The sequence below is a fragment of the Labrus bergylta genome, chromosome 2 (assembly GCF_963930695.1).
Source record: "Labrus bergylta chromosome 2, fLabBer1.1, whole genome shotgun sequence".
NCBI classification, from domain to species: Eukaryota; Metazoa; Chordata; class Actinopteri; order Labriformes; family Labridae; genus Labrus; species Labrus bergylta.
The window spans coordinates 36,298,854-36,322,525 of NC_089196.1; the positions used below are offsets into that span (position 1 = coordinate 36,298,854).

Here is a 23,672-nt window from a genome sequence, read left to right on the forward strand (position 1 = left end):
GAGGTCTGAGCTGACCCTGTTGGTGGTCTGAGGTCTGAGCTGACCCTGTTGGTGGTCTGAGGTCTGAGCTGACCCTGTTGGTGGTCTGAGGTCTGAGCTGACCCTGTTGGAGGTCTGAGCTGACCCTGTTGGTGGTCTGAGGTCTGAGCTGACCCTGTTGGTGGTCTGAGGTCTGAGCTGACCCTGTTGGAGGTCTGAGGTCTGAGCTGACCCTGTTGGTGGTCTGAGGTCTGAGTTGACCCTGTTGGAGGTCTGAGGTCTGAGCTGACCCTGTTGGAGGTCTGAGCTGACCCTGTTGGTGGTCTGAGGTCTGAGCTGACCCTGTTGGTGGTCTGAGGTCTGAGCTGACCCTGTTGGAGGTCTGAGGTCTGAGCTGACCCTGTTGGTGGTCTGAGGTCTGAGCTGACCCTGTTGGTGGTCTGAGGTCTGAGCTGACCCTGTTGGTGGTCTGAGCTGACCCTGTTGGTGGTCTGAGGTCTGAGCTGACCCTGTTGGAGGTCTGAGGTCTGAGCTGACCCTGTTGGCGGTCTGAGGTCTGAGCTGACCCTGTTGGAGGTCTGAGCTGACCCTGTTGGTGGTCTGAGGTCTGAGCTGACCCTGTTGGTGGTCTGAGCTGACCCTGTTGGTGGTCTGAGGTCTGAGCTGACCCTGTTGGAGGTCTGAGGTCTGAGCTGACCCTGTTGGAGGTCTGAGGTCTGAGCTGACCCTGTTGGAGGTCTGAGGTCTGAGCTGACCCTGTTGGCGGTCTGAGTGGGGATGAAGACCCGGGAGTCACAGTCGCCGGTCCACGTCCACGTACCGGAGACCACACCAGTCCATGTTCACATGAGGAGGAGTCCCAGCAGAACCCCACAGGTGAGTACTGGGAGTACTGGGAGTACTGGGAGTACTGGGAGTACTGTGAGTACTGGGAGATGTGACTCCTCTCTGTGAGTGATGATTCAGAAGTTATGTTTTGACTCTGCAGAGGACTACAGATGCTCAGGTGAAGGGAGAGGAAGGGAGGTCAAAGGTCAAGACGCCGTGGATTCCTCCAGGAAGACTCACCTGCAGAAGAGAGGTGAGCTCAGAATAAAAGAACTGTTTACAATGAAGAGCTGCTGAACGTGCTGTCAGCTGACTTTACTTTGTTTACTGATACTTTTTAAATACCACGTGTTTCAAAACGATCTGGAAGAAAAGCACAAGAAACCAGAGAGAGAGAGGACAGTGGATAGAGTCTGAAACCAGAGAGAGAGAGAGGACAGTGGATAGAGTCTGAAACCAGAGAGAGAGAGAGGACAGTGGATAGAGTCTGAAACCAGAGAGAGAGAGAGGACAGTGGATAGAGTCTGAAACCAGAGAGAGAGAGAGAGGACAGTGGATAGAGTCTGAAACCAGAGAGAGAGAGGACAGTGGATAGAGTCTGAAACCAGAGAGAGAGAGAGGACAGTGGATAGAGTCTGAAACCAGAGAGAGAGAGAGGACAGTGGATAGAGTCAGAAACCAGAGAGAGAGAGAGGACAGTGGATAGAGTCAGAAACCAGAGAGAGAGAGAGAGGACAGTGGATAGAGTCTGAAACCAGAGAGAGAGAGGACAGTGGATAGAGTCTGAAACCAGAGAGAGAGAGGACAGTGGATAGAGTCTGAAACCAGAGAGAGAGAGGACAGTGGATAGAGTCTGAAACCAGAGAGAGAGAGAGAGGACAGTGGATAGAGTCTGAAACCAGAGAGAGAGAGAGGACAGTGGATAGAGTCTGAAACCAGAGAGAGAGAGGACAGTGGATAGAGTCTGAAACCAGAGAGAGAGAGAGAGGACAGTGGATAGAGTCAGAAACCAGAGAGAGAGAGAGGACAGTGGATAGAGTCAGAAACCAGAGAGAGAGAGAGGACAGTGGATAGAGTCAGAAACCAGAGAGAGAGAGGACAGTGGATAGAGTCTGAAACCAGAGAGAGAGAGAGGACAGTGGATAGAGTCTGAAACCAGAGAGAGAGAGGACAGTGGATAGAGTCAGAAACCAGAGAGAGAGAGAGAGGACAGTGGATAGAGTCTGAAACCAGGGAGAGAGAGAGAGGACAGTGGATAGAGTCTGAAACCAGGGAGAGAGAGAGAGGACAGTGGATAGAGTCTGAAACCAGAGAGAGAGAGGACAGTGGATAGAGTCAGAAACCAGAGAGAGAGAGAGGACAGTGGATAGAGTCTGAAACCAGAGAGAGAGAGAGAGGACAGTGGATAGAGTCTGAAACCAGGGAGAGAGAGAGAGGACAGTGGATAGAGTCTGAAACCAGAGAGAGAGAGAGGACAGTGGATAGAGTCTGAAACCAGGGAGAGAGAGAGAGGACAGTGGATAGAGTCTGAAACCAGAGAGAGAGAGAGGACAGTGGATAGAGTCAGAAACCAGAGAGAGAGAGAGGACAGTGGATAGAGTCTGAAACCAGAGAGAGAGAGGACAGTGGATAGAGTCAGAAACCAGAGAGAGAGAGAGAGGACAGTGGATAGAGTCAGAAACCAGAGAGAGAGAGAGAGGACAGTGGATAGAGTCTGAAACCAGGGAGAGAGAGAGAGGACAGTGGATAGAGTCTGAAACCAGAGAGAGAGAGAGGACAGTGGATAGAGTCAGAAACCAGAGAGAGAGAGAGAGGACAGTGGATAGAGTCAGAAACCAGAGAGAGAGAGAGAGGACAGTGGATAGAGTCTGAAACCAGAGAGAGAGAGAGGACAGTGGATAGAGTCTGAAACCAGAGAGAGAGAGAGGACAGTGGATAGAGTCAGAAACCAGAGAGAGAGAGAGAGGACAGTGGATAGAGTCAGAAATCAGAGAGAGAGAGAGGACAGTGGATAGAGTCTGAAACCAGAGAGAGAGAGAGAGGACAGTGGATAGAGTCAGAAACCAGAGAGAGAGAGAGAGGACAGTGGATAGAGTCAGAAACCAGAGAGAGAGAGAGGACAGTGGATAGAGTCAGAAACCAGAGAGAGAGAGAGGACAGTGGATAGAGTCTGAAACCAGAGAGAGAGAGAGAGAGAGAGAGAGAGGACAGTGGATAGAGTCTGAAACCAGAGAGAGAGAGAGAGAGAGCGGGGAACGACATGCGGAAAGAGGCCACAGGTGGGATGTGAACCTGGGCCTCCCGCTCGAGGCGACAGCCTCCATACATGGGGCGCGCGCCCTAACCACTGACCCACCAGCGCCCCATCAGTTTATTTTAAAGCCTTGTTTTTAAATTCCTGGTGAATTGTTTTTTCAGTGTGTTCTCTTTAAATAAATCAGTTTTTTTGGTCTTCTCCTCAGATAAGCAGAGTTCAGCATCAATCAGAGAGAGGAGCCAGACATCAGCGCGATGCAGAGGAGGAAGAAGAAGAGTTAGCTGCTGTTTCCAAAAATCTCAGCGCCCTCCTCCGAGAGCAAGAAGGCCTTCGTCGTTCAAACAAGTGAGAGCGTCTCAAGTGTGAACACAAACATCTGAATGTTCCTCTCTCCAGCCTCCTCGTCTTTATTCTGCACAAAGTCAGAGATGATGTGAGGACGTTCTTTTGGGGGACTCTGCATCTGTGAGACATCCAGACCAGGAGTGGGCAACTGGCGGCCCGGCCCCCGTCAACCCTCAACGTGGCCCTCAGGTCAATTCTTACATTGACCATTTACAACTAATTGGAAACATGAAGAAAACATGACAAAATCTGCCATAAAATCATGAAAAGCAGAAATATGTCCATGATAACATGTGATCAGTGGTACATGTTGAGTTCAGTTTGAGACATCATCGACTGTAATCGTTTTGTATTCTACAATTTGGCCCCCTGGCAGTGACAGTTAGATGAATGTGGCCCTTGCTGTGACCAAAGTTGCTCCATCCCTGATCCAGACCAACATCTTACTTTACGCTCTGTGGTCATCACCCTCAAAGTTGAAAAGTAAACGTCTCCTCGCCATTCTTCACTGACATAGTTCACCACGGAGGGTGAGAAACACAGACCGTACAGAGAGGGTCATAGAGGAATCATCACTCTGATCTTTCTCCTCAGCTCGGATGTCAGGGCTCAACAATCCAGAGAGTCTGCTGCGCTCCTGAGGGCGCTCGTAGAGGCAGAAATCGACGGCGTAGCTGTGGCCAATCAGCTGACAGCTCTGAAGGAAACCATAGACGGCCTGGCTAAGGTACCAAATGATCAGAGAGCGCACTCGGTTGGTCAGGAGGGATTTTGAGTCCATGATTCAAAAAAATGGTTTCATCTGTTTTCAGGACAAGCGTCTGTCAAAGCTGCACGCGGCGTCGCTGAGACGGCAGCAGCAGCTGTTGTTGGAGAAGATCGCCATGTTTGACAGCACCAATCACGGCCTGCGAGAGCTCCTCAGAGATTGGACGGAATACGAGGTAACAGGAAGTGGATGAAATCTGCAGCCTCTTTTCAGACTGCTTCTTTTTTTTTCAACAAATGTTTCTGTAACTAAACTCAGCCGTCATAATAAATCATATGGACTCCGCGACGCCGTAACATCGGTGTCCCAGTCTGTGAGGTCACATCACGCCTTTTCAACATTCAGATTGAAGCCGAAACGTCACAGGGGCGTAAATATCGCGGCTTTGAAACATTTTCATCTAGACTCCAGATGTCACGATACCAGAATTCAAAACTTTGATTTGAATTGTCAAAGTTTGATGGATTCATTCCTCTCCAGCGCACCGTCTAACATAACTAAATCTAGTTCATAAAAGGTTTGCTACTTTTGGATCGTTCTGATGTCAGAGATTGTTGGAGTAGAAACACGTTGACACTTTGTCTCGTTGTCCACAGAGAGAATCTCTGATTTGGTTGGAACAGAAAGACGCCATAAAGACGAGACTGGCCGACAGTGAAGCAGAAAACATCGTGAGTATTTGTCAGCTGCTCAAACGCAGCTGTTCTTCTTCTTCTTCTTCTTCTTCTTCTTCTTTATTCAGCGTTATAAACAACTGAGGGGAGTTCTTCTTCTTCTTCTTCTCTTCCAGCGACTTTTAACCAAACTCACCAACAAAGAGAGAGAGGCGTGCACGCTCGCGGAGCATCTGGACTTTGAAAAGGTCTGAATAAACGTTTCCACATGAACTGTTTGTGAGTGTTCACCTTCTGAGGTTCCCGTGGTAACAACATCCCTCTCCTCTCCTCCGTCACGGCAGGACAAAGTGGAGACGACGGAGGAGCTGTCACGCGTCCTGCACTCGACCCGGGAGCGTCTGCAGTCCGAGCTGAGCAGAGCGGACGCTGAGAAGAGCCGCCTGACCGCTCACATTCAGGTTAGTGAACATGAAGTCAGAAAGATACACCGTGTCTGAAACTCTGAGTCACAGAAAAGAAAAGAGAGCGAGTCCTGCTCTTACTCCATGTTTCCTTTAGGATGTGAAATAAGTGATTCAGACCGGCTTCATTTGAGGCTCTGCAGAGCTCACCATCAGTCTTTATTACTCTTCAAACTGAAACAACCTGCGCCCACCTGGGCTTCTTTGGGGGGGCAGACCAGCGCTGGCCGTGCTTGGATGAAGCGCTCGTCTCCATGACGACAGTCTCTTGTCACCGACTCTGCTCTGTTGCTTTTAGCCGTGTTGAGATCGTTCTTTTTTAAGCATCAAACGGAGGATGCTCGCCCTCCGACCTCCGAGCTTCATGATGACGACGGCTCCGATCAGACACAGAGCGAGGACGACAGCTGCACGTCACACACACACACACACACACACACACACACACATCCCACTCTCTCCTCCAAACGTTTCCTGTCTCTCTTCAGGTGTTCTATCTCATATAAATGACTTTATTGATCCCAAACTGGTTGTGGTGTTACAGCAGGAGGTTATCAGAGCAGATAAAACATTATAAGAATAGATTCAAAGTAAATAAACACTTAGAATATAAAAAATAAGAATAAGAAGAGATTTATACATCAAGGATTTAACTGAACATTCTTACTGGTTAAAAAAAATGAAATACAACATTTATTCAGGCTTGTGAACTGAATGTAAAAATACTTGCTGGAGGTAAGAGATGTAAGTTTGCAGAAACAGTGATGACAGTGGTAAATGTGCAATAACGATATCGAGGGTTATCCAGAGCTGTGCAATCAGAGAGACATATGTTGAAGTGCAGATACACTATAATGATGAGCAGTCAGACAATGTTGTTAACTTAAATTAAAGGCAAATATGGCCTAAAATATAACTCTAAAGAGAGGAAGAATAGATCAGTAGTGACGTCTGAAAAAGTGTAAAGATTTTAAACTCTAAGTACTCTGAGCACATTAAAGTCAGAACCATGAAAATAAAGACGCTGGTCGCTGCTTTTTCTCTGACACTCAGAGACAAAGACACACAGACTGTTGATTTGTTTGTGTGGAGCAGAGGATGCTGCAGAGCCAGGAGGAGCAGCAGGAGGCGCTTGGAGCTCTGCAGGAGGAGCTGCAGACGCTGAGGCAGCGCAGAGCGGACGAGAAGAAGGAGCGGGGACTGAAGGAGCAGGAGGCGCTGGCTCTGCTGACCGAGCAGGCCGAGCGAGCCGAGGAGACGGCCAGGCAGCTCACAGCCAAACTGCAGGAGAAGGTCAGTATGCAGAGAGGGAACACGTTACAGAAGATACCGGGGGGAGGGGGGGGGGATGGTCTGGTCTCTTTGTGGTTCTGGTCCTCTCTGGTTTATCCACAGGGCTGCATGCAAATCTTTTTTCTAACTGGCGGCGGTGTGTCTCGTCTGGTTAGACAGTTTATGCAAATCAAGTTCTCAGAAAGTTCAGTCGGCCTCCTGGATGAGCTCAATGTTACACTGAAACACACAAACACGGGTTAGTGGGCCGTCTTCAGTAGTATCCAAAAGTACAGAAGCTTTAAAAGAAATGGAAAGGAGAGGAATGAATCATTTACGACCTTGTACCCCCTCTGTGTCGTCTTCAGAGGTCGTGACAGAGGAGAGACGGGATCAGCTGAGCCAGCAGCTTCATGTCAACAAGTTCACCAAAATAGATACCAAAAGATAAATATCTGAACAGAAGTGTAAACAAATAATAAATGTGATCAAATCTGTGTTGTGTTAAAGGAATCCCAGTTGGCCCAGTCTCTGTCCACGTCCAGCGACTGGTGCCTCCGACACTCCAAAGAGGCCGCCGCCAAAGGAGCGCTGGAGGAGGAGCTGTCTGCGTTCAAGTTGTGAGTGATCCTAATGAAAGTTTTCTCTTAGACATCATGATGCTGCAACATGCGAGGGTGTGTGTGTTTAAACTTTATAGCCTGAAGTGATAAACTGTTATTGCAGCTGGAATGAAATGTGTTTATGATCAATACAAGATAACAAGAGAGAAAGGGGGGGGGCAAACAATATTGGAAACTTTCTCTTTTTTTTTTCAATTCCCAAAAATTGCAGACAGTCTCCTGCACACTGTCTGAGGACGCACTCACACTCGGCCCAGTTGTCCCGTACCGTGCTTAAGCACGATTGTTTTGATGGACCATTTCCTCTCCTCTGCATCCGTCTTAAGAAATAGAAGTTTTTTTAAGCTCCGGCACTTTTCAATACTTTCTTTCTTTAAAGTCTTTATATGTGATGTTTTGATCCAGCAGATGTCGCCCTTGAGCACCAGCATGAAACCAAAACAACTGGCGCTGCATTGTTGTGTTAGCATGCTAATGCTAGCGATCTTTATTATGCTCGTATCTTCACACTGCATGTAAATTTACCTGAAATGAGCGTGATCTAGAAACACAGTTAAGCAGTGAGTACAGTATGTTATTCTTCTTTTCTCTAGTCCCTCAATTAAACAACTTTTATACACGAGGGGAGGAGTCAGCCGGCCGTCCTGGCGATGTAAACAAACTGAAGATAGGACTCTGAAAACTCTGAAAACATCACAGACAGTGGGACTCGGGTGTTACACCCATTGTAGACAGTCATGACTCACAGAGACTCTCATAGAAAGCCTTTAAGATAACGGAGATTGTATCTTTTAAAAACGTTTAGGTAACAAAAATATGGCGACCTTAATAAAGATGAGGAGTCAGTGACAGAGATTCTCCTTCTGTGAGGAGCGTGTGTGAACAGCTGATCAGGAGGATTTCAGGAGCAGTCGATTTCAGGAGTGTGAAAACAGCTTTAGAAAACACTTCAGGGATTGTAGTGAACTAAATGTAACACTCTTCACATCCCCGTCTGCGTCTCAGTCAGGTGACCGAGCTGACCTCCAAGATGACCTCGATGGAGGAGAGGAGTCGGACGGAGAGGGACGAGCTCCGGGATCAGATCCAACATCTGGGCTCTGAAAACACGTCCACTCAGCTGGACAACCAGAGACTCAAGGTGCCGGCAGAAAACCTCTGAGGCAGATTCCCCCAAAACATCAGAGCTTTTTCATGAATATTTATGACTTCATGTTTAGGATCAGCTGAGGTCGTCTGAGGAGAAGATCGGGGGTCTGCAGTCTGAAGCGCGGCGGCTGAAATCTGCCATCAAAAAACATGAAAGCCTGGTGGAGAAATACAAGAAGAAGGTAAAACATCGACACATTTAATCTGCAAACACGAGACAGTTTCCTGCTGCTTCCTCGAGTGACCTCAGACGTGTGCGTGCAGGTGCAGCAGGCTCGCCTGGAGGCGGAGGAGCACCGCCTGAAGCTGGAGGCGACGCAGAAGGAGGCGCGGGAGCTGAAGGTGAGCCTGGAGAGGGAGATGGAGCAGCTGAGGAGGGAGCTGCTGGTCCGGCTCCGGGAGCTCGAGGCGCTGCCCGACAGGCTGAGGAGGAGCGAGCAGCAGCTCCGAGACGCCCAGCAGGAGGCCGACGCCCACCAGAGGAGGAACGTGGAGCACAGCTCGGCCCTGTCTGAAGTCAGACACAAGGTACAGCACGCAGCCGTTTGGTTCTTAAAGCCCAGGATCAGGATACAAAGTGTTTAACAACAACAAGATAAAGAAGTGGACAGATACTAAAACAAGGAGAGAAGTCAGAAAATGTTTTAATGGACGCCTTCACACCTCCACGATCCAAAGAATACAGGAGCACACAAATCACTTCAATTTATTAAGCTGCAAAGGAACAACGAAACGATGCACACTGCATCTTCCTCAGAGTCAAGAGGAAGTCGAGAGGATCCTATGTGAAGAGTCCAATGACACATTTTTTTATTTAGGAAAAGTATTCTTCACACATAATAGCAAAATAATCGCAAGACTCCTCCCTCAAACTTTCAAACATTGGAGCACTTTCTCTGCAGAAAGAGGCTTACAGTGTATTTAACAATTTATCTCTTCCAAAGATTTTTTCATATTCAAGTAACATGACATTAATTAAACTGAAAAAAGAACACAGGAAGCTTTCACTGTGGAGGGGTAGAGAAAGAAAAAAAGAAAATGAAATCCAGAGCAGGTTGACGGATGAAAAATGAGGAAGTAACACCCACGTACTCCAATAAGTCACTGACACATTTTAAAAGTTGAAGGTTATTCTCTGAGAGCACCGACCTCCAGCGGTGGAGGGGCGGAGGAGAGAGAGAGTCCCTCTGTTTTAAAGACGTTTCAGGATAAATGAAGGACAGAGGAGACAGACAGAGGGGGTGTTCTGTTTCTGATCTGAGGACTCTGCTGCAGCTCCTTGATTGTGTCTCCTTCCTCCCCAGGTGGAGCAGCAGGGCGCTCAGCTGGAGACGTTTCAGCAGAAGAACGTGCTGCTGCAGGAAGAGAACAACGTCCTCAAAGAGACCGTCCACAACTTAGAGAGGTACACACACTGACACAGCTGACCGTCAACGCTGTCTCCTCTGCTGGGTCCTCTGATGTCTCCTCTGCTGGGTCCTCTGCTGGGTCCTCTGCTGTCTCCTCTGCTGGGTCCTCTGCTGGGTCCTCTGCTGGGTCCTCTGCTGTCTCCTCTCCTCTCTCCTCTCTCCTCTCCTCTGATGTCTCCTCTGATGTCTCCTCTCTCCTCTCCTCTGATGTCTCCTCTCTCCTCTCCTCTGCTGTCTCCTCTGCTGGGTCCTCTGATGGGTCCTCTGATGTCTCCTCTGATGTCTCCTCCGCTGTCTCCTCTTTCCTCTCCTCTGATGTCTCCTCTGATGTCTCCTCTCTCCTCTCCTCTGCTGTCTCCTCCGCTGTCTCCTCTGTCCTTTCCTCTCCTCTCTCCTCTGTCCTTTCCTCTGCCATCAGCTGTTGATGTCTGTGTCGTGTGTTGCAGGCGGCTGGAGGACCTGAAGGTGGAAAACAACGCGATGTCTCAGTCTCTCTCGTCAAAGGAAGCCGGCGTCCGCAGCGTTCAGCAGCAGCTGGAGGAGAAGACGCTCGAGTGCAGCGTCGTGTCCCGTCAGCTGCAACAAGCTCTGGATGACGCACAGAGACAGGTTCTTCCTGTTCAGACCTTTTATCTGCATCCTTTGACAACGTACAGTATCTTAACATCAGAGAGAAAGAAGCTCAGCTTGTTGTTGTCGTACTTATTTCAAATCATGACCACCACTGATCGGCTGTTTCCACGTCCTCACTGTGATTTAGTTCTTTTTAAAAGAACAAATAACTTCAATTCATCCGTAGTTTGATTTTTATCCCCTTGGTTACGGCCACAATCTTCCCGTTGTTACGGTCTAAGTGAGTGACACGCCCCCTAAACACAAGATGATGATTTCTCAGAGATATTATCTCAGTCACACTGACATTCATTATATCGTATGTCACTCTACATCACTGCTCGTCAGATTCTAAGCTCTTTTATTGATCTATTCTCGTGGCCTGCAGGTTGACGAGAGCATTCAGAGAGTTCTGACCAAAGAGCGAGCGTCTCAGTCCAAAGCGTTGGACCTGCAGAGCCAGCTGAGCCGAGCCAAGACGGAGCAGAGTCAGCTGCAGAGGAGCAAGGAGGAGGTACGGCAGCACCTCCATCGTTTGTCACAAAGCTGTTAGTTTTGATGTTTGAGCTGCTGCACGCTGTGACTGAACCAGGAAATCAAACGATAAACGTTTCTGTGTTTTGTGTCTCCAGATGGAGCGTCGTTTTAAGACTCAGCTGCAGAACATGAAGGAACGACTGGAGCAGTCCGACTCGACAAACCGAAGTCTGCAGAATTATGTTCAGTTTCTTAAAACCTCGTATGGAAACGTCTTTGGAGAGTCTTTGCTCACCAGCTGACCGTACACTCCTCCAACATGAGAAACATTCATACATTCAAAGCAATGAAGTCGACCCACGTCGTGTTTTTAAATACCTCTGCTCGTCACTGAATGAATAAAATCCTTTTAAAAGAAATGATGACTAATTTGTTGCATGAAATGTATTTATATTGTTTTGAATAAATCTCTTTCCTGCGCCATTCTTGTTTCTGTTGCCGTATTTTAAATGTATCCCATTTCAAAAAAATGTTTTACTTTTAGACGTGCATACATATAATAGTTCATTTTATTAATACAATCAAAGTGCTACAAACTAACCCAGCATTTAAAGCAAACGATAAGAGCAGGCAGGGTTAAAAACACGAGAACAAGAACATCAATTAAGAGCAGCTGTGATTAAGAAAATGCTGTTTTAAGGAGAAATGTGTCTTTTAGTTTTAATTCTTTAAATATTTTTGAGACAATAGATTGTTGAGCAACCAAACATAATTCTTCCTTTTTAAAAAAAAAGAAAAAGAAGAAGTAAAATAAGTGATTTCCTAAAAAAAGTGTCAAATCACCATATTTTTGTACTCACGTGCGAAACCTCGTTAATAAATTTGGCAATTCATGATATCCTTACTTACTAGCGAATATATAAATGAAGAAAAATAAATATTTTCACATTTTATAAACAAATAGTGTCGGTTTTTTAATTCGGCGTACATTTCATCAGGACAACATTGTGTTTAATTGAAATAGAAACATTTATGATCGGGTTCTCAAGGGAGGTGTGCCGGCACGAAGCGCCATGGACCATGTAACACTTAACACATAAGAAATATACTTTTTGAATGACTTAAGGCCGAATTTTATCTTGTGCTGTTTTAGAATCGTTTTCTAAGTTTTATCATGAGAGGAGGTTATTTTGGTTATTTTGGTGGAAATGCAGGAAATGAATATTAATCATGCAGAGTGTATCAGACTGTAACAAAACGATGTCTACAGTTGAGTTACCAAGACACAAAAAAACATCTTTTGTATTTCCATTACATATTTGAGGTCTTCTTGTTTTAATGCCACATATAGGATTTAAATATACAGAAAATAAACATCATATTTCAGGTATTTACTGTACACAGGTATGGCGCAGCGGAAACGCAGCGGAACTGAAATGAGGCGGGTTGTTTCTCGTCGGTTTGTCATTGATGTAACCCATCCGGTGTTTTCAAACTTAGCCCAGCGTTAGCATGAGTTCGTAGTTTGGGTTTTTTAATTTCTCATCTCGCTGCGATGCCTGCTGAAAATCTGCGATGGGAAACTTTAGAGGCCTTAAAGAAGTCCACCAAGGCCAAGATCCCGTTCGACCCGTACTGGTCCGAGAGGGGAGAGGTGAGTTAACCCGGGTTAAACTGGTCCGAGAGGGGAGAGGTGAGTTAACCCGGGTTAAACTGGTCCGAGAGGGGAGAGGTGAGTTAACCCGGGTTAAACTGAGAGGGGATAGGTGAGTTAACCCGGGTTAAACTGGTCCGAGAGGGGAGAGGTGAGTTAACCCGGGTTAAACTGGTCCGAGAGGGGAGAGGTGAGTTAACCCGGGTTAAACTGGTCCGAGAGGGGAGAGGTGAGTTAACCCGGGTTAAACTGGGAGGGGAGAGGTGAGTTAACCCGGGTTAAACTGGTCCGAGAGGGGAGAGGTGAGTTAACCCGGGTTAAACTGGTCTGAGAGGGGATAGGTGAGTTAACCCGGGTTAAACTGGTCCGAGAGGGGAGAGGTGAGTTAACCCGGGTTAAACTGGTCCGAGAGGGGAGAGGTGAGTTAACCCGGGTTGAACTGGGAGGGGAGAGGTGAGTTAACCCGGGTTAAACTGGGAGGGGAGAGGTGAGTTAACCCGGGTTAAACTGGTCCGAGAGGGGAGAGGTGAGTTAACCCGGGTTAAACTGGTCCGAGAGGGGAGAGGTGAGTTAACCCAGGTTAAACTGGGAGGGGAGAGGTGAGTTAACCCGGGTTAAACTGGTCAGAGAGGGGAGAGGTGAGTTAACCCGGGTTAAACTGGGAGGGGAGAGGTGAGTTAACCCGGGTTAAACTGGGAGGGGAGAGGTGAGTTAACCCGGGTTAAACTGGGAGGGGAGAGGTGAGTTAACCCGGGTTAAACTGGTCCGAGAGGGGAGAGGTGAGTTAACCCGGGTTAAACTGGGAGGGGATAGGTGAGTTAACCCGGGTTAAACTGGTCCGAGAGGGGAGAGGTGAGTTAACCCGGGTTAAACTGGGAGGGGAGAGGTGAGTTAACCCGGGTTAAACTGGGAGGGGATAGGTGAGTTAACCCGGGTTAAACTGAGAGGGGAGAGGTGAGTTAACCCGGGTTAAACTGGGAGGGGAGAGGTGAGTTAACCCGGGTTAAACTGAGAGGGGAGAGGTGAGTTAACCCGGGTTAAACTGGGAGGGGAGAGGTGAGTTAACCCGGGTTAAACTGGGAGGGGAGAGGTGAGTTAACCCGGGTTAAACTGGGAGGGGAGAGGTGAGTTAACCCGGGTTAAACTGGGAGGATAGTCAACATGAGCCGAGCAGAGCTAACCTCCTCTACTTGTTTTTTATAAATCACTAAAATTACAGAGAAGTTAAAGAAACACTTTGATTAATAAAATAATATTAATAAAATAATGTTAATAAAATAATATTAATAAAATAATATTAATAAAATAATATTAATAAAATAATATTAATAAAATAATGTTAATAAAATAATATTAATAAAATAATATTAATAAAATAATGTTAATAAAATAATATTAATAAAATAAAGTTAATAAAATAATGTTAATGAAATAATATTTATAAAATAATATTAATAAAATAATATTTATAAAATAATATTAATAAAATAATGTTAATAAAATAATGTTAATGAAATAATGTTAATAAAATAATATTAATGAAATAATATTAATGAAATAATATTAATAAAATAATGTTAATAAAATAATATTAATAAAATAATGTTAATAAAATAATATTAATGAAATAATATTAATGAAATAATGTTGTTTAGATGGACAGAGAGAGAGATATAAACCAGGAACCTCCTCACAGAGAGACTCCTGACGGGGATTCAAACCAGGAACCTCCTCACAGAGAGACTCATTGATCATAAGACATAAGGGAACAACTTCTTCACGCAGAAACTCAAACATTTAGACATTTTTTTTTAGCTGTAATCAGAGTTTTAAAACGTCTGCTGTGCTCTCTCTCTCTTTAACATCTCTGTAAGATGATGACAGAATCATACCCCTGAGGGTTAATGTGTGTCGGTGCTCTCTCTCTCTTTAACATCTCTGTAAGATGATGACAGAATCATACCCCTGAGGGTTAATGTGTGTCGGTGCTCTCTCTCTCTTTAACATCTCTGTAAGATGATGACAGAATCATACCCCTGAGGGTTAATGTGTGTCTGTGCTCTCACAGGACATTTTGGCGGGCTGCAGAGAGGACCTCAGCTTGTCCCCGCGCTCCGGGGTCGTTCTGGAGCGTCTGGGTCCTTTACCTCCACAGACCTCCAGGAGCTTTCTGGGCTCCAGCTCAGGAGACTCGAGCCCCGGCCTCTCAGAGGAGAACTCTGCGTCGGCGTCCTCCTCGGGATCCATCCCGGACATCAACGGGAGGAGCAACACGCTGCATTCAGCTCCGCCTTTTAGGACGGACAGTGAGCAGGTAGGTCTCCTCACCTGAGTACACCCTGATCTCTCTCTCTCTCTCTCTCTCTCTCTCTCTCTCTCTGTGTTTTGTCGTACTTCCTCCTCTGACTCGCTTTGAGCTCGTCTGTTTCCGTCTCTGATTCTTACATTTACTCTTGTTTTGTCCGCTGCAGGCTGTCGAGCTGAAGGAGGAAGATGCAGATATCAGCGATGTTTCCACTCCTGTTTCTCTTCCCACCATTTCTCTCCTGTCACCCAAAGCCATGGAGACGGCCGGACGCATTCTCAAGTTTGAGGAGAAACAGCGGGAAAAGGCGAAGGTCAGATACAACCGTTCTTAGATAAACTGTTTGTTCAGCAGCCAGTATGTCCTCCTTCTAACTTTAGATTCTGCTCCTGAATGCTCTGGATTTGTTTGGACCAGAGAAGGTAGGCGCTTTTAAGACACGCCCCCACACGGCCGTTTTGGACGCCCCTCGGTTTGTCAGATATGAGAGCAGTTATCAGGTCAACAGGTGTTGCAGCGATGGAAGCGGGCAAGAGAAGTGGTTCAGATAGAAGTGATTGTACCCGACCTAAAAAGCCTCTGCATGTTTCTAATAAGCTCCACGAGCAGAAACGTGCTCAAACTAGGATCAATATTGGAGATGCTTTTGAAAAATGGAGAGAGGTTAGAACACAGAAAGGTTTACAGACCCATGCAGAGCTGGATAAACACTGAAGCTTCAGAGTCCACCACATGGTGACCTGAGTGAGCATCCACTCTAGAGAGGAGGACGGGGGGGGGACAGCTCTCTATGATGTTTAGAATTTAGACTGCAGTACACATTTTAAACACTAGGGGTCAGACTTACATATAGTCCAGTGGTTCTCAACTGGTGGGTCAGGAACCAAAAGTGGGTCACAGAGTCGCCTTTTTTAGTGAAATGATTGTTTTGTTCCATCTCATCTTTTACCGTCTGAGGTCTAAACTCGACCAAATATCGCGAGTTGGAAAATATCAGAAATCTGTTTCCCATGTCTCATTAAGGTCATGTTGTTGTGGGTTCTTAGGATAGACCCGTTAAGAACCGCTGCTTTAGACTATTATAAACCTTTACAGACGCTGTAGTCTCTCCTGAGTGATGTGTTGAACCTCTGTGCTCAGATGGCGCTCAAACTGCGGCAGGAGATGCAGGAGAAGCTGGTGGCGGCGGTGGCGAGCTCCGAGTCGGAGCAGCTGAAGCGTTTCGAGGAGTTCATGGAGCTGAAACAGAGACAGGAGTACCAGAGCATGAGGGACATGATGGACCGAGAGTAAGACGCCCCCTGCAAGGATTCAACAACACTTCTGAAATACTGCCCGTGTACTGACCCGTCCGTCTGTTTGATTTCTGTCTGCAGGACGAAAGAGAGCATCGGGCGACAAGAGAAGCTGAAGGAGGAGCAGCGACACAGGATGAAGGTACGATCATCAGCGGATAGAGGACACAGTAGCTCATTTACATATTTAAAGGTACAGACACAGAAACAGCCTGTTCTGAGCAGGGCTGAAATAGAGGGGTTTATAGACATGATCAAATACAGGATCAGAGTGGATTTAGAACTTCACACACATGTTTTGAGGAGCTCTGACACTTTTTTAAACTGAAGAGGAGGAGGAGGAGGATATGTGATCTTTAAAGTTCTTGAAACAACAACTTTTAAGCCTCTCTAATAGATCATGATCAAATAATGCAAACACTAAAGTCTGGAATAAATCCAGACCCTCATTGAACTTTTCCATATCAGACAAAGTAAGGTCCCTGTGTCCATCTTGTGCTGGCTGTGCGCTCTGGAGCATTTGGATGAAGAGTTTGTGCACTGAGAATAAAAGCGCTGCACGTCCATCCTGTCTCCATGACAACAGTCTTTAGAAAACGGCTGCTGTATGACCGACACTGCTACATCTTTTATATTTGAGATGGTTTTTATACCTCATTCTGAGCATCAAACGGAGAATGTTCGCCCTCCTACTTTTGCCTGTTTTGTACGATTTAAATATTTTCCTTTCCTCGTCTGCGTCTTCAGATCCTCAACCTGCGGCTGCGGGAGGCGGAGCAGCAGCGCCTGAAGGAGGCGGAGCTCGAGCGGCAGCGTCAGGTGGAGGGCAGGGAGAGGCTGAGGAACCTGAACACCATCCAGGAGGAGATCCTGCAGCTCAACCAGCTGCTGGATCCGTCCAAGCTGTCTAAAACCGACCTCCCCGCCGCCAGCCTCAGCTCCCTGAGCGCCCGCGGGAACCAGCTGTGCTCGCAGGTGTCCGAGGTCGTGAGGAAGACGGCAGAGGTCAGTTTGAGTCTTTACTAATGTGTTCAGGTTTGGATCGTGGTTCCCTCCTTCACAATACTACAACATGTAGTGTGCAGTTTTTATATGACTCCTCCCTCCCGTCCGTCTGCGTCTCCTCAGGGAGAGTTTCCCAGCGTGGAGGACATGGCGGTGGCCGAGCGAGCGCTCCACGAGATGCGGGCGCAGATCCGGCTGATGCAGGAGGAGGTCGCCGAGGCTCAGGAGCAGAAGAAGAAGGAGCAGGCGGAGGAGAAGGAGGAGCTGAGGAAGAAGGCGGAGCTCCAGGCGCAGCAGGAAGCGCAGAAGAAGGCGGAGCAGTCGGCCAAAGAGAAGGCGCAGAGGAAAGGTGAGAGATCTGCTCGTCTCGTTACTCGCTCATGTTCTGGTCTGTGGTGGCGTCTGGCGGTGCAGAATAATCTAAGTCCTGGTTGTGGTCCTCGTAAAGGTCTGCAGAACAGCGCCGAGGACGGCACGCTGAAATGGTTCAAGGAGCTGCAGGAGTCGGCTGCTCAGTGCGCCAAGTCCTTCGAACAACTCAGCGCCCCGAAAGACGCACAGGTGAGTGATGACGGCCCACCTCATGTACGGAGCCTATATGGTGCATTCAGGTGGCGTCGGAAACATCGGAAAAATTAGTTTCAGAGTTGTAAAACCTGCTCAAGTCGGAACAAGAACTCGGAAACTCTGAAAATAATTAAGTACCCGACTTGACGTCTGAATCATCATCACATAAAAGATGTTTTGTTCATGTTAACATACTTTTTATTAATTCACGTATTGCATGTCAACTTTTAACAGTTACATCTCACTGATCTTCTTCTTCTTTGTAGCATCAACTCTGTTTTGTGCTGTTGTTAAAACATTCAAACTTTCTCAACTGAAATCACATGAACACACTGAAGTCGACTTCCCAACTCAGAAACTTGGACCATCCGAGCAGCACCTGAACGCAGCATTTAGTCCTCCAAGCGGGCGGCCTGCGTGTCATTCCTCTCTCTCTTTCTCGGTTTCCTGCTCTATCCACTTAAATATATAAAAAAAGCCTAAAATTAAATCTGAAGTCTGCTCTCAGTCGACGGTCAGGATCGTTCCATTCCAGCGACACGGGGGTGTTTCATGTCTCACTTTACATTCCTCTGTTTTCTTTAAATAATTCATGACTCATCTCCTCTCTTTAATATAAATATCACCTGATTTAAACAACTGAGAGAATTTTATTCGGACTCAGGAGGAGAACATGGTGTCCACGATCATGACCTGACGTGTGAATAACGAGGGATGAAAATACTTCATTCGACGTTCGTCAGTCATCAGCACAGACGCATGTGATTGGTCGTAATACCAACAGAAGAACATTGCTGGGGATTTTAGCACATTTCTATTGGGGTGCTACCCAAACGTTTAGCTGTGTTGCTCATTCCATGAATACACAATCCTTACAAGTTATGCCTCGTTGTAAAGGTGACTAATCAGGCTTTCCAACAATATAAAATATAACACAAATGATTAAAGGGGCGAAATAAGGGACCGAAATAACGTTTCCAAACTTTTTTTGAGGAGTTTCTATTTACAGTATTTGAGATGAGAGATGAGATGAGATTCAACTTTATTGTCATTACACATATACAAGTATAGAGTAACGAAATGAGGTGGTATAGAGTAACGAAATGAGGTATATTTCTATATATATTTATTTTCAGTATTTCTCTATTTATATATATATATTTATTTACAGTATTTATATATTTGTTATATTTATTTACAGTATTTATATATTTATACTATATTTATTTACAGTATTTATATATATTTATATTTATTTACAGTATTTATATATATATTATATTTATTTATAGTATTTATATATATTTAGATTTATTTACAGTATTTATATTTATATATATAATATTTGTTTACAGTATTTATATATATTTATTTACAGTATTTGTATATGTTATATTTATTTACAGTATTTATATATGTTATATTTATTTACAGTATTTATATTTATATATTTATATTTATTTACAGTATTTATATATATTTATATATATTATATTTATTTACAGTATTTATATATATATTATATTTATTTACAGTATTTATATTTATATATATTGTATTTATATATATTTATATTTATTTACAGTATTTATATATTTTATATTTATTTACAGTATTTATATATATTTTATTTACTTACAGTATTTATATATATTTATTTACAGTATTTATATATATTATATTTATTTACAGTATTTATATATATTATATTTATTTACAGTATTTATATATATTATATTTATTTACAGTATTTATATATTTACTTGCTCTCAGACTAAGAAGCTCAAGCTGGAGCTCCAGAAAGCCGCCAGCATCCCCGTCAGTCAGATCTCCAGCAACTCCGGATCACAGCTCCGAGAAATCTTCGACAAGATCGACAAGCTGGTGTCGGGCCGGGCGGTGGTGTCGGGGGGGCGGTCCGTCTCCACCTCGCAGCATCCTAAAGGCCTCGACTTCGTCTGCTACAAACTGGCTGAGAAGTTTGTGGTGAGTGAAAAACACTGGACATGTTTTTATTCCGTCTTATCGTGTTTTCATGTCCCGTTGTTTGAAATGTTTTCTTTTAAAACTCTTTTTATCGTCTCTGCAGAAACAAGGAGAGGAGGAGGTGGCGTCCCATCATGAAGCGGCGTTCCCCATCGCCGTGGTGGCCTCGGGCGTCTGGGAGCTTCACCCTCGAGTCGGCGACTTCCTCCTCGCCCACCTGCACAAGAAATGTCCGTACGCCGTCCCTCATTACCCCCCGATGAAGGAGGGCATGGCGGTGGAGGATTACCAGAGGTCAGGAGGCGGCTCACACACTTTCTATGGTTTAATAAAAAATCTGGACGGATTTAAAAGACGTTTCTTTTATGTCTTCAGGATTCTCGGTTACCGCGTGGACGACTCCGGGGTCGAAGGTCAGGACAGTTTCCTGAAGAGGATGTCGGGGATGATCCGTCTCTACGCCGCCATCATCCAGCTCAGGTGGCCCTATGGCGCCAAGCAGGGGGTAAAAAACAGACCCGTTAATCATTTTAAAGGAGGAGCCAGATCTTTAACCAGCTATTCAGCACGCTACTGAACGTTTAAAGTATAACCTCTGATGTGTCACATTTCAATGAGCAGCTCTAGCCATTTAAAGCCAGACATACAATAGCAGAAAAGTCTTTGCTCACATCGCCGACTGAATCATTTACGATACACGACCTGAGCTCACGATGTACGATAGAAAAGTCGATTTCAGATGTCTCGCATGCACGGCTAAATCAAATATTCCCTGTCAGCTGGAGGCCTGCAGATGTTTCAGGTATTTCATGACAGGAGGGAGGAGACAGATAAAAAGAACATGCCTGCTGTTGCCACGGTGATTTCAGACGCTGTCTGTCAGTTAAAATGTGAGTGTGTGCAGTCGTGTATCAAACATCCGACTGGTCGAGAGCAGCTGATCGAAAAGTGATCGGCCATCGAGCCTCAGTGTCCACCACACGACTGACGCCAGGTCATGGAGCTGAATGGATTTAAAACGAGTCGTACGCCTCATACATGGCGTCTGCATCGGCCTGAAGTCCACCGGGCGTTGGCTGCAGTTACATCAAAACGTCCTCTCACACTAAAGACTGAATGTTCTCCATTTGTCTTAATACTTTTTTATCTCCCCTTCGTTGTGTGTGTAGAGAATCAGGTTTCTTCTCTGACAGTAAAAACATTGGATTTCTTTCAGTCTCCTCACGGTCTGAACAACGGCTGGCGATGGCTCGCTCAGATGCTCAACATGGAGCCGATCGCCGACATCACGGCGACGCTGCTGTTCGACTTCCTGGAGGTGAGTTCTGCTCCTTCCTGTTTGTAAAGCTGCAGATTTATTCTCACATCACATCACCGACACAGAGGCTCACAGAGGTTTAACAACCAGAGAGATGGAATCACAGTCCTGATTATTCTGGGAAATGTCACATGAATGAAACGACCCTCTCCTCCATCTCGCTCTGTAACCTGTTCAGTCCACCTTAACGCCGTCTCCACGTCTTCGTCTTCATGTTAACCTCGTTCTTTGTGAAACATCTAAATGTCTCCATGCCTGTAGGCGGCCATGTTTGTTAACTCTGAAGTCATGTGTGACGGTGAGAGATTCAGTGACATGTTCAGAGTCAGGATTCTGGTTGTTGGTGAATTATTGTGTTGGTGTGTGTTGAGCTGTTTGGGTCACATGACATCGTCGCTCTCCACACTCCATGGTTATTTGTCCTCGTGTGTGTGTGTGTGAGCGCTCTCACAGTTTACACGTCTGTGTGTTTGTGTCTCCTTCAGGTGTGTGTGTTTGTGTCTCCTTCAGGTGTGTGTGTTTGTGTCTCCTTCAGGTGTGTGTGTTTGTGTCTCCTTCAGGTGTGTGTGTTTGTGTCTCCTTCAGGTGTGTGTGTTTGTGTCTCCTTCAGGTGTGTGTGTTTGTGTCTCCTTCAGGTGTGTGGTTACGCTCTGGTGAAACAATATCAGTATCAGTTCTGGAAACTCATCCTGCTGCTTAAAGAGGAATATTTCCCCAGGTACACACACACACTCACACACACACACACACACACACACACACACTCACTCACTCACTCACTCACTCACTCACTCACTCACTCACTCACTCACTCACTCACTCTCTCACTCTCTCACTCTCTCACTCACTCACTCATTCTCTCTCTCTCTCTCTCACACTCACTCACTCTCTCACTCTCTCACTCTCTCACTCTCTCACTCACTCACTCACTCTCTCACTCTCTCACTCACTCTCTCACTCACTCACTCACTCTCTCACTCTCTCACTCACTCACTCACTCACTCACTCTCTCACTCTCTCACTCTCTCACTCACTCACTCATTCTCTCTCTCTCTCTCTCACACACACACACACACACACACACACACACACACACAGGTGTGTTTGACTTTGTCTTTTGCTTTGTGCAGGATTGAAGCGGTGACCAGCACGGGACAGATGGGCTCCGTCATCAGACTCAAACAGTTTCTGGAGGTACGTTAGAGAGAAGCTCTCGCTCGCCAGCCGCTCCACAGGTCAGAGGTCAGAGGTCGGTGTTCTCAGAGAACCACCTGACATCACAGCACGCCACACGAGCCACAAAATCACACCCTTTGATGTAGAATCATGTTGAGGATTTGTTCAGATAGGAAACCTGTCAGATGCAAACATTAGACTTTTTATTTTGAAATTCAAATCAAAGAGTCGGACTTCCTGTTGGGTTTTGGCTTTTTTATATGCACACTGAGTTTCATACATGTAGGTCAAAGTAACCTCTACGGGGGAGGCCATTTTGGAAAAGTTCTAGGGGGCGCTGTTGAGTCATTTTGCTAAACTGCATGAGAGAAATACAGATTTATGTGGCGCGTCTTTGTGAGCTCTGTTTTGCTGAATTACATTTTTTCCTCCGTCTCGTAGACGTCTCTGCAGAGCCGACAGATCAGCCCGCCTAAAGGCCAGCTGAGCGCCACCTTCTGGAGGACGTGATGGAGGAGGGCGGCGTGATGGACGCTGCTGGGTGACGGCGTTTAGGACACAATAAATCAGAGAGGAAACGATGAAGAGAGACTGACTGCACGGTCGCCTTGACGATGTTTGAACGCTGAGCTTTTTGTCCGTTTGTCTTCATCAGGATGAGTTCGAGGCCGCAGCTCGATTTAAAAACAAAAAAAAAACTTGAGCCTTTGTAGATCAAACGGCGACAACAGTCAGGTGTTCTGGAAGTCCATTTCTCCGTGATTGAAATTAAAAGCATCCTGTGATTCATTAGAGAGAGGAATAATCATCAAAACACCCATCCTCTCAGTTTACGGTGTCTGTGGGTTTCTGGGAGTTGTAGTTCAAACATGCATCTGTAGTTCTATCACCGCTGCTTCTTCCATCTTTAAAATGCTCCTCCTAATCTTTGAGTGTGTGTAACCAAAGAGCAGATGTAACGATGGTGTGAACTAATCCTGCTCTGGGTTGAGATGTGAGCGTCTCCTGCATGTTGACCTTTGAACCCGCTCAGCGAACTCACTGTCGGGCTGTTTGCTTCACTTTATCTCTTTTGTGTTGACGTCCAGCTGGAGGTAAATACGATTTATATTCTGTCTGTTTTTAAGAAGTCTCCACGGCCTCTGTTCAAATCAAAAATAGAGTTTCATGATATGAACTTTGATATTTATTTTATTTTTTTATGTAATCCAGCGTGAGGATGGCGGGTTAGAGCTGTTGTTGAATCAATGTGAGCGATGTTTTCACCTCCCATCAGAAATGTAAACGTGCTGACGTTATCGGTCAGGATTTCAGAAACGAACGATTCGGTGACGTCACGTTGAAACAGGAATGTGACTGAGTGGAAATGTGTGTTTAAGCTATAATGTTGGTTTTTACATGAGATGTAATCTGCATTAAATTCACAAATGTCTGAAATAAAAACTTCCTCTGCAGTTTATCGGATACTTTCATCCTCCTCCAGTCTGTTTTTTTCTCTTCACCCGTCATGAAAAGAACAAATGTCATTAAATCATTCAGATTCAGGGGCGCAGAATCCATCAGCATGT

The 23,672-nt window shown here is 45.8% G+C and overlaps 3 protein-coding genes across 3 annotated transcripts in view; 2 read left to right on the plus strand and 1 right to left on the minus strand.

Moving 5' to 3' along the window:
• Positions 1–23,672, minus strand: part of mmp11a (matrix metallopeptidase 11a) — a 193,741-nt gene that overhangs the window by 80,001 nt on the left and 90,068 nt on the right. The window lies entirely within an intron of this gene.
• Positions 559–11,281, plus strand: LOC110002511 (outer dense fiber protein 2-like). The gene is made up of 17 exons (XM_029282222.2): positions 559–855; positions 968–1,060; positions 3,270–3,409; positions 4,004–4,136; positions 4,222–4,353; positions 4,775–4,849; positions 4,969–5,040; positions 5,137–5,253; positions 6,352–6,549; positions 7,039–7,148; positions 8,157–8,292; positions 8,372–8,482; positions 8,565–8,828; positions 9,605–9,705; positions 10,156–10,318; positions 10,710–10,835; positions 10,954–11,281. The coding sequence occupies exons 1-17, from the start codon at positions 757–759 to the stop codon at positions 11,098–11,100; spliced, it is 2,217 nt and encodes a 738-aa protein (XP_029138055.2). The 5' UTR covers positions 559–756; the 3' UTR covers positions 11,101–11,281.
• On the plus strand, positions 12,262–23,568 carry gle1 (GLE1 RNA export mediator). Its single transcript, XM_020658132.3, has 15 exons — positions 12,262–12,452; positions 14,521–14,766; positions 14,924–15,070; positions 15,898–16,046; positions 16,134–16,194; positions 16,800–17,057; positions 17,181–17,406; positions 17,506–17,618; positions 19,398–19,610; positions 19,714–19,904; positions 19,986–20,115; positions 20,827–20,928; positions 21,564–21,646; positions 22,059–22,122; positions 22,546–23,568. The coding sequence occupies exons 1-15, from the start codon at positions 12,354–12,356 to the stop codon at positions 22,612–22,614; spliced, it is 2,151 nt and encodes a 716-aa protein (XP_020513788.2). The 5' UTR covers positions 12,262–12,353; the 3' UTR covers positions 22,615–23,568.

Coding starts and splice junctions, on each gene's coding strand:
- LOC110002511 (XM_029282222.2), top strand. CDS start 757: ATGAAGACCCGGGAGTCACAGTCGCCGGTCCACGTCCACGTACCGGAG. Junction 5,254..6,351: donor GCCTGACCGCTCACATTCAG/GTTAGTGAACAT, acceptor TGTGTGGAGCAG/AGGATGCTGCAGAGCCAGGA. Junction 7,149..8,156: donor GAGCTGTCTGCGTTCAAGTT/GTGAGTGATCCT, acceptor TCTGCGTCTCAG/TCAGGTGACCGAGCTGACCT.
- gle1 (XM_020658132.3), top strand. CDS start 12,354: ATGCCTGCTGAAAATCTGCGATGGGAAACTTTAGAGGCCTTAAAGAAG. Junction 20,116..20,826: donor CCTATGGCGCCAAGCAGGGG/GTAAAAAACAGA, acceptor GATTTCTTTCAG/TCTCCTCACGGTCTGAACAA. Junction 21,647..22,058: donor AAAGAGGAATATTTCCCCAG/GTACACACACAC, acceptor TGCTTTGTGCAG/GATTGAAGCGGTGACCAGCA.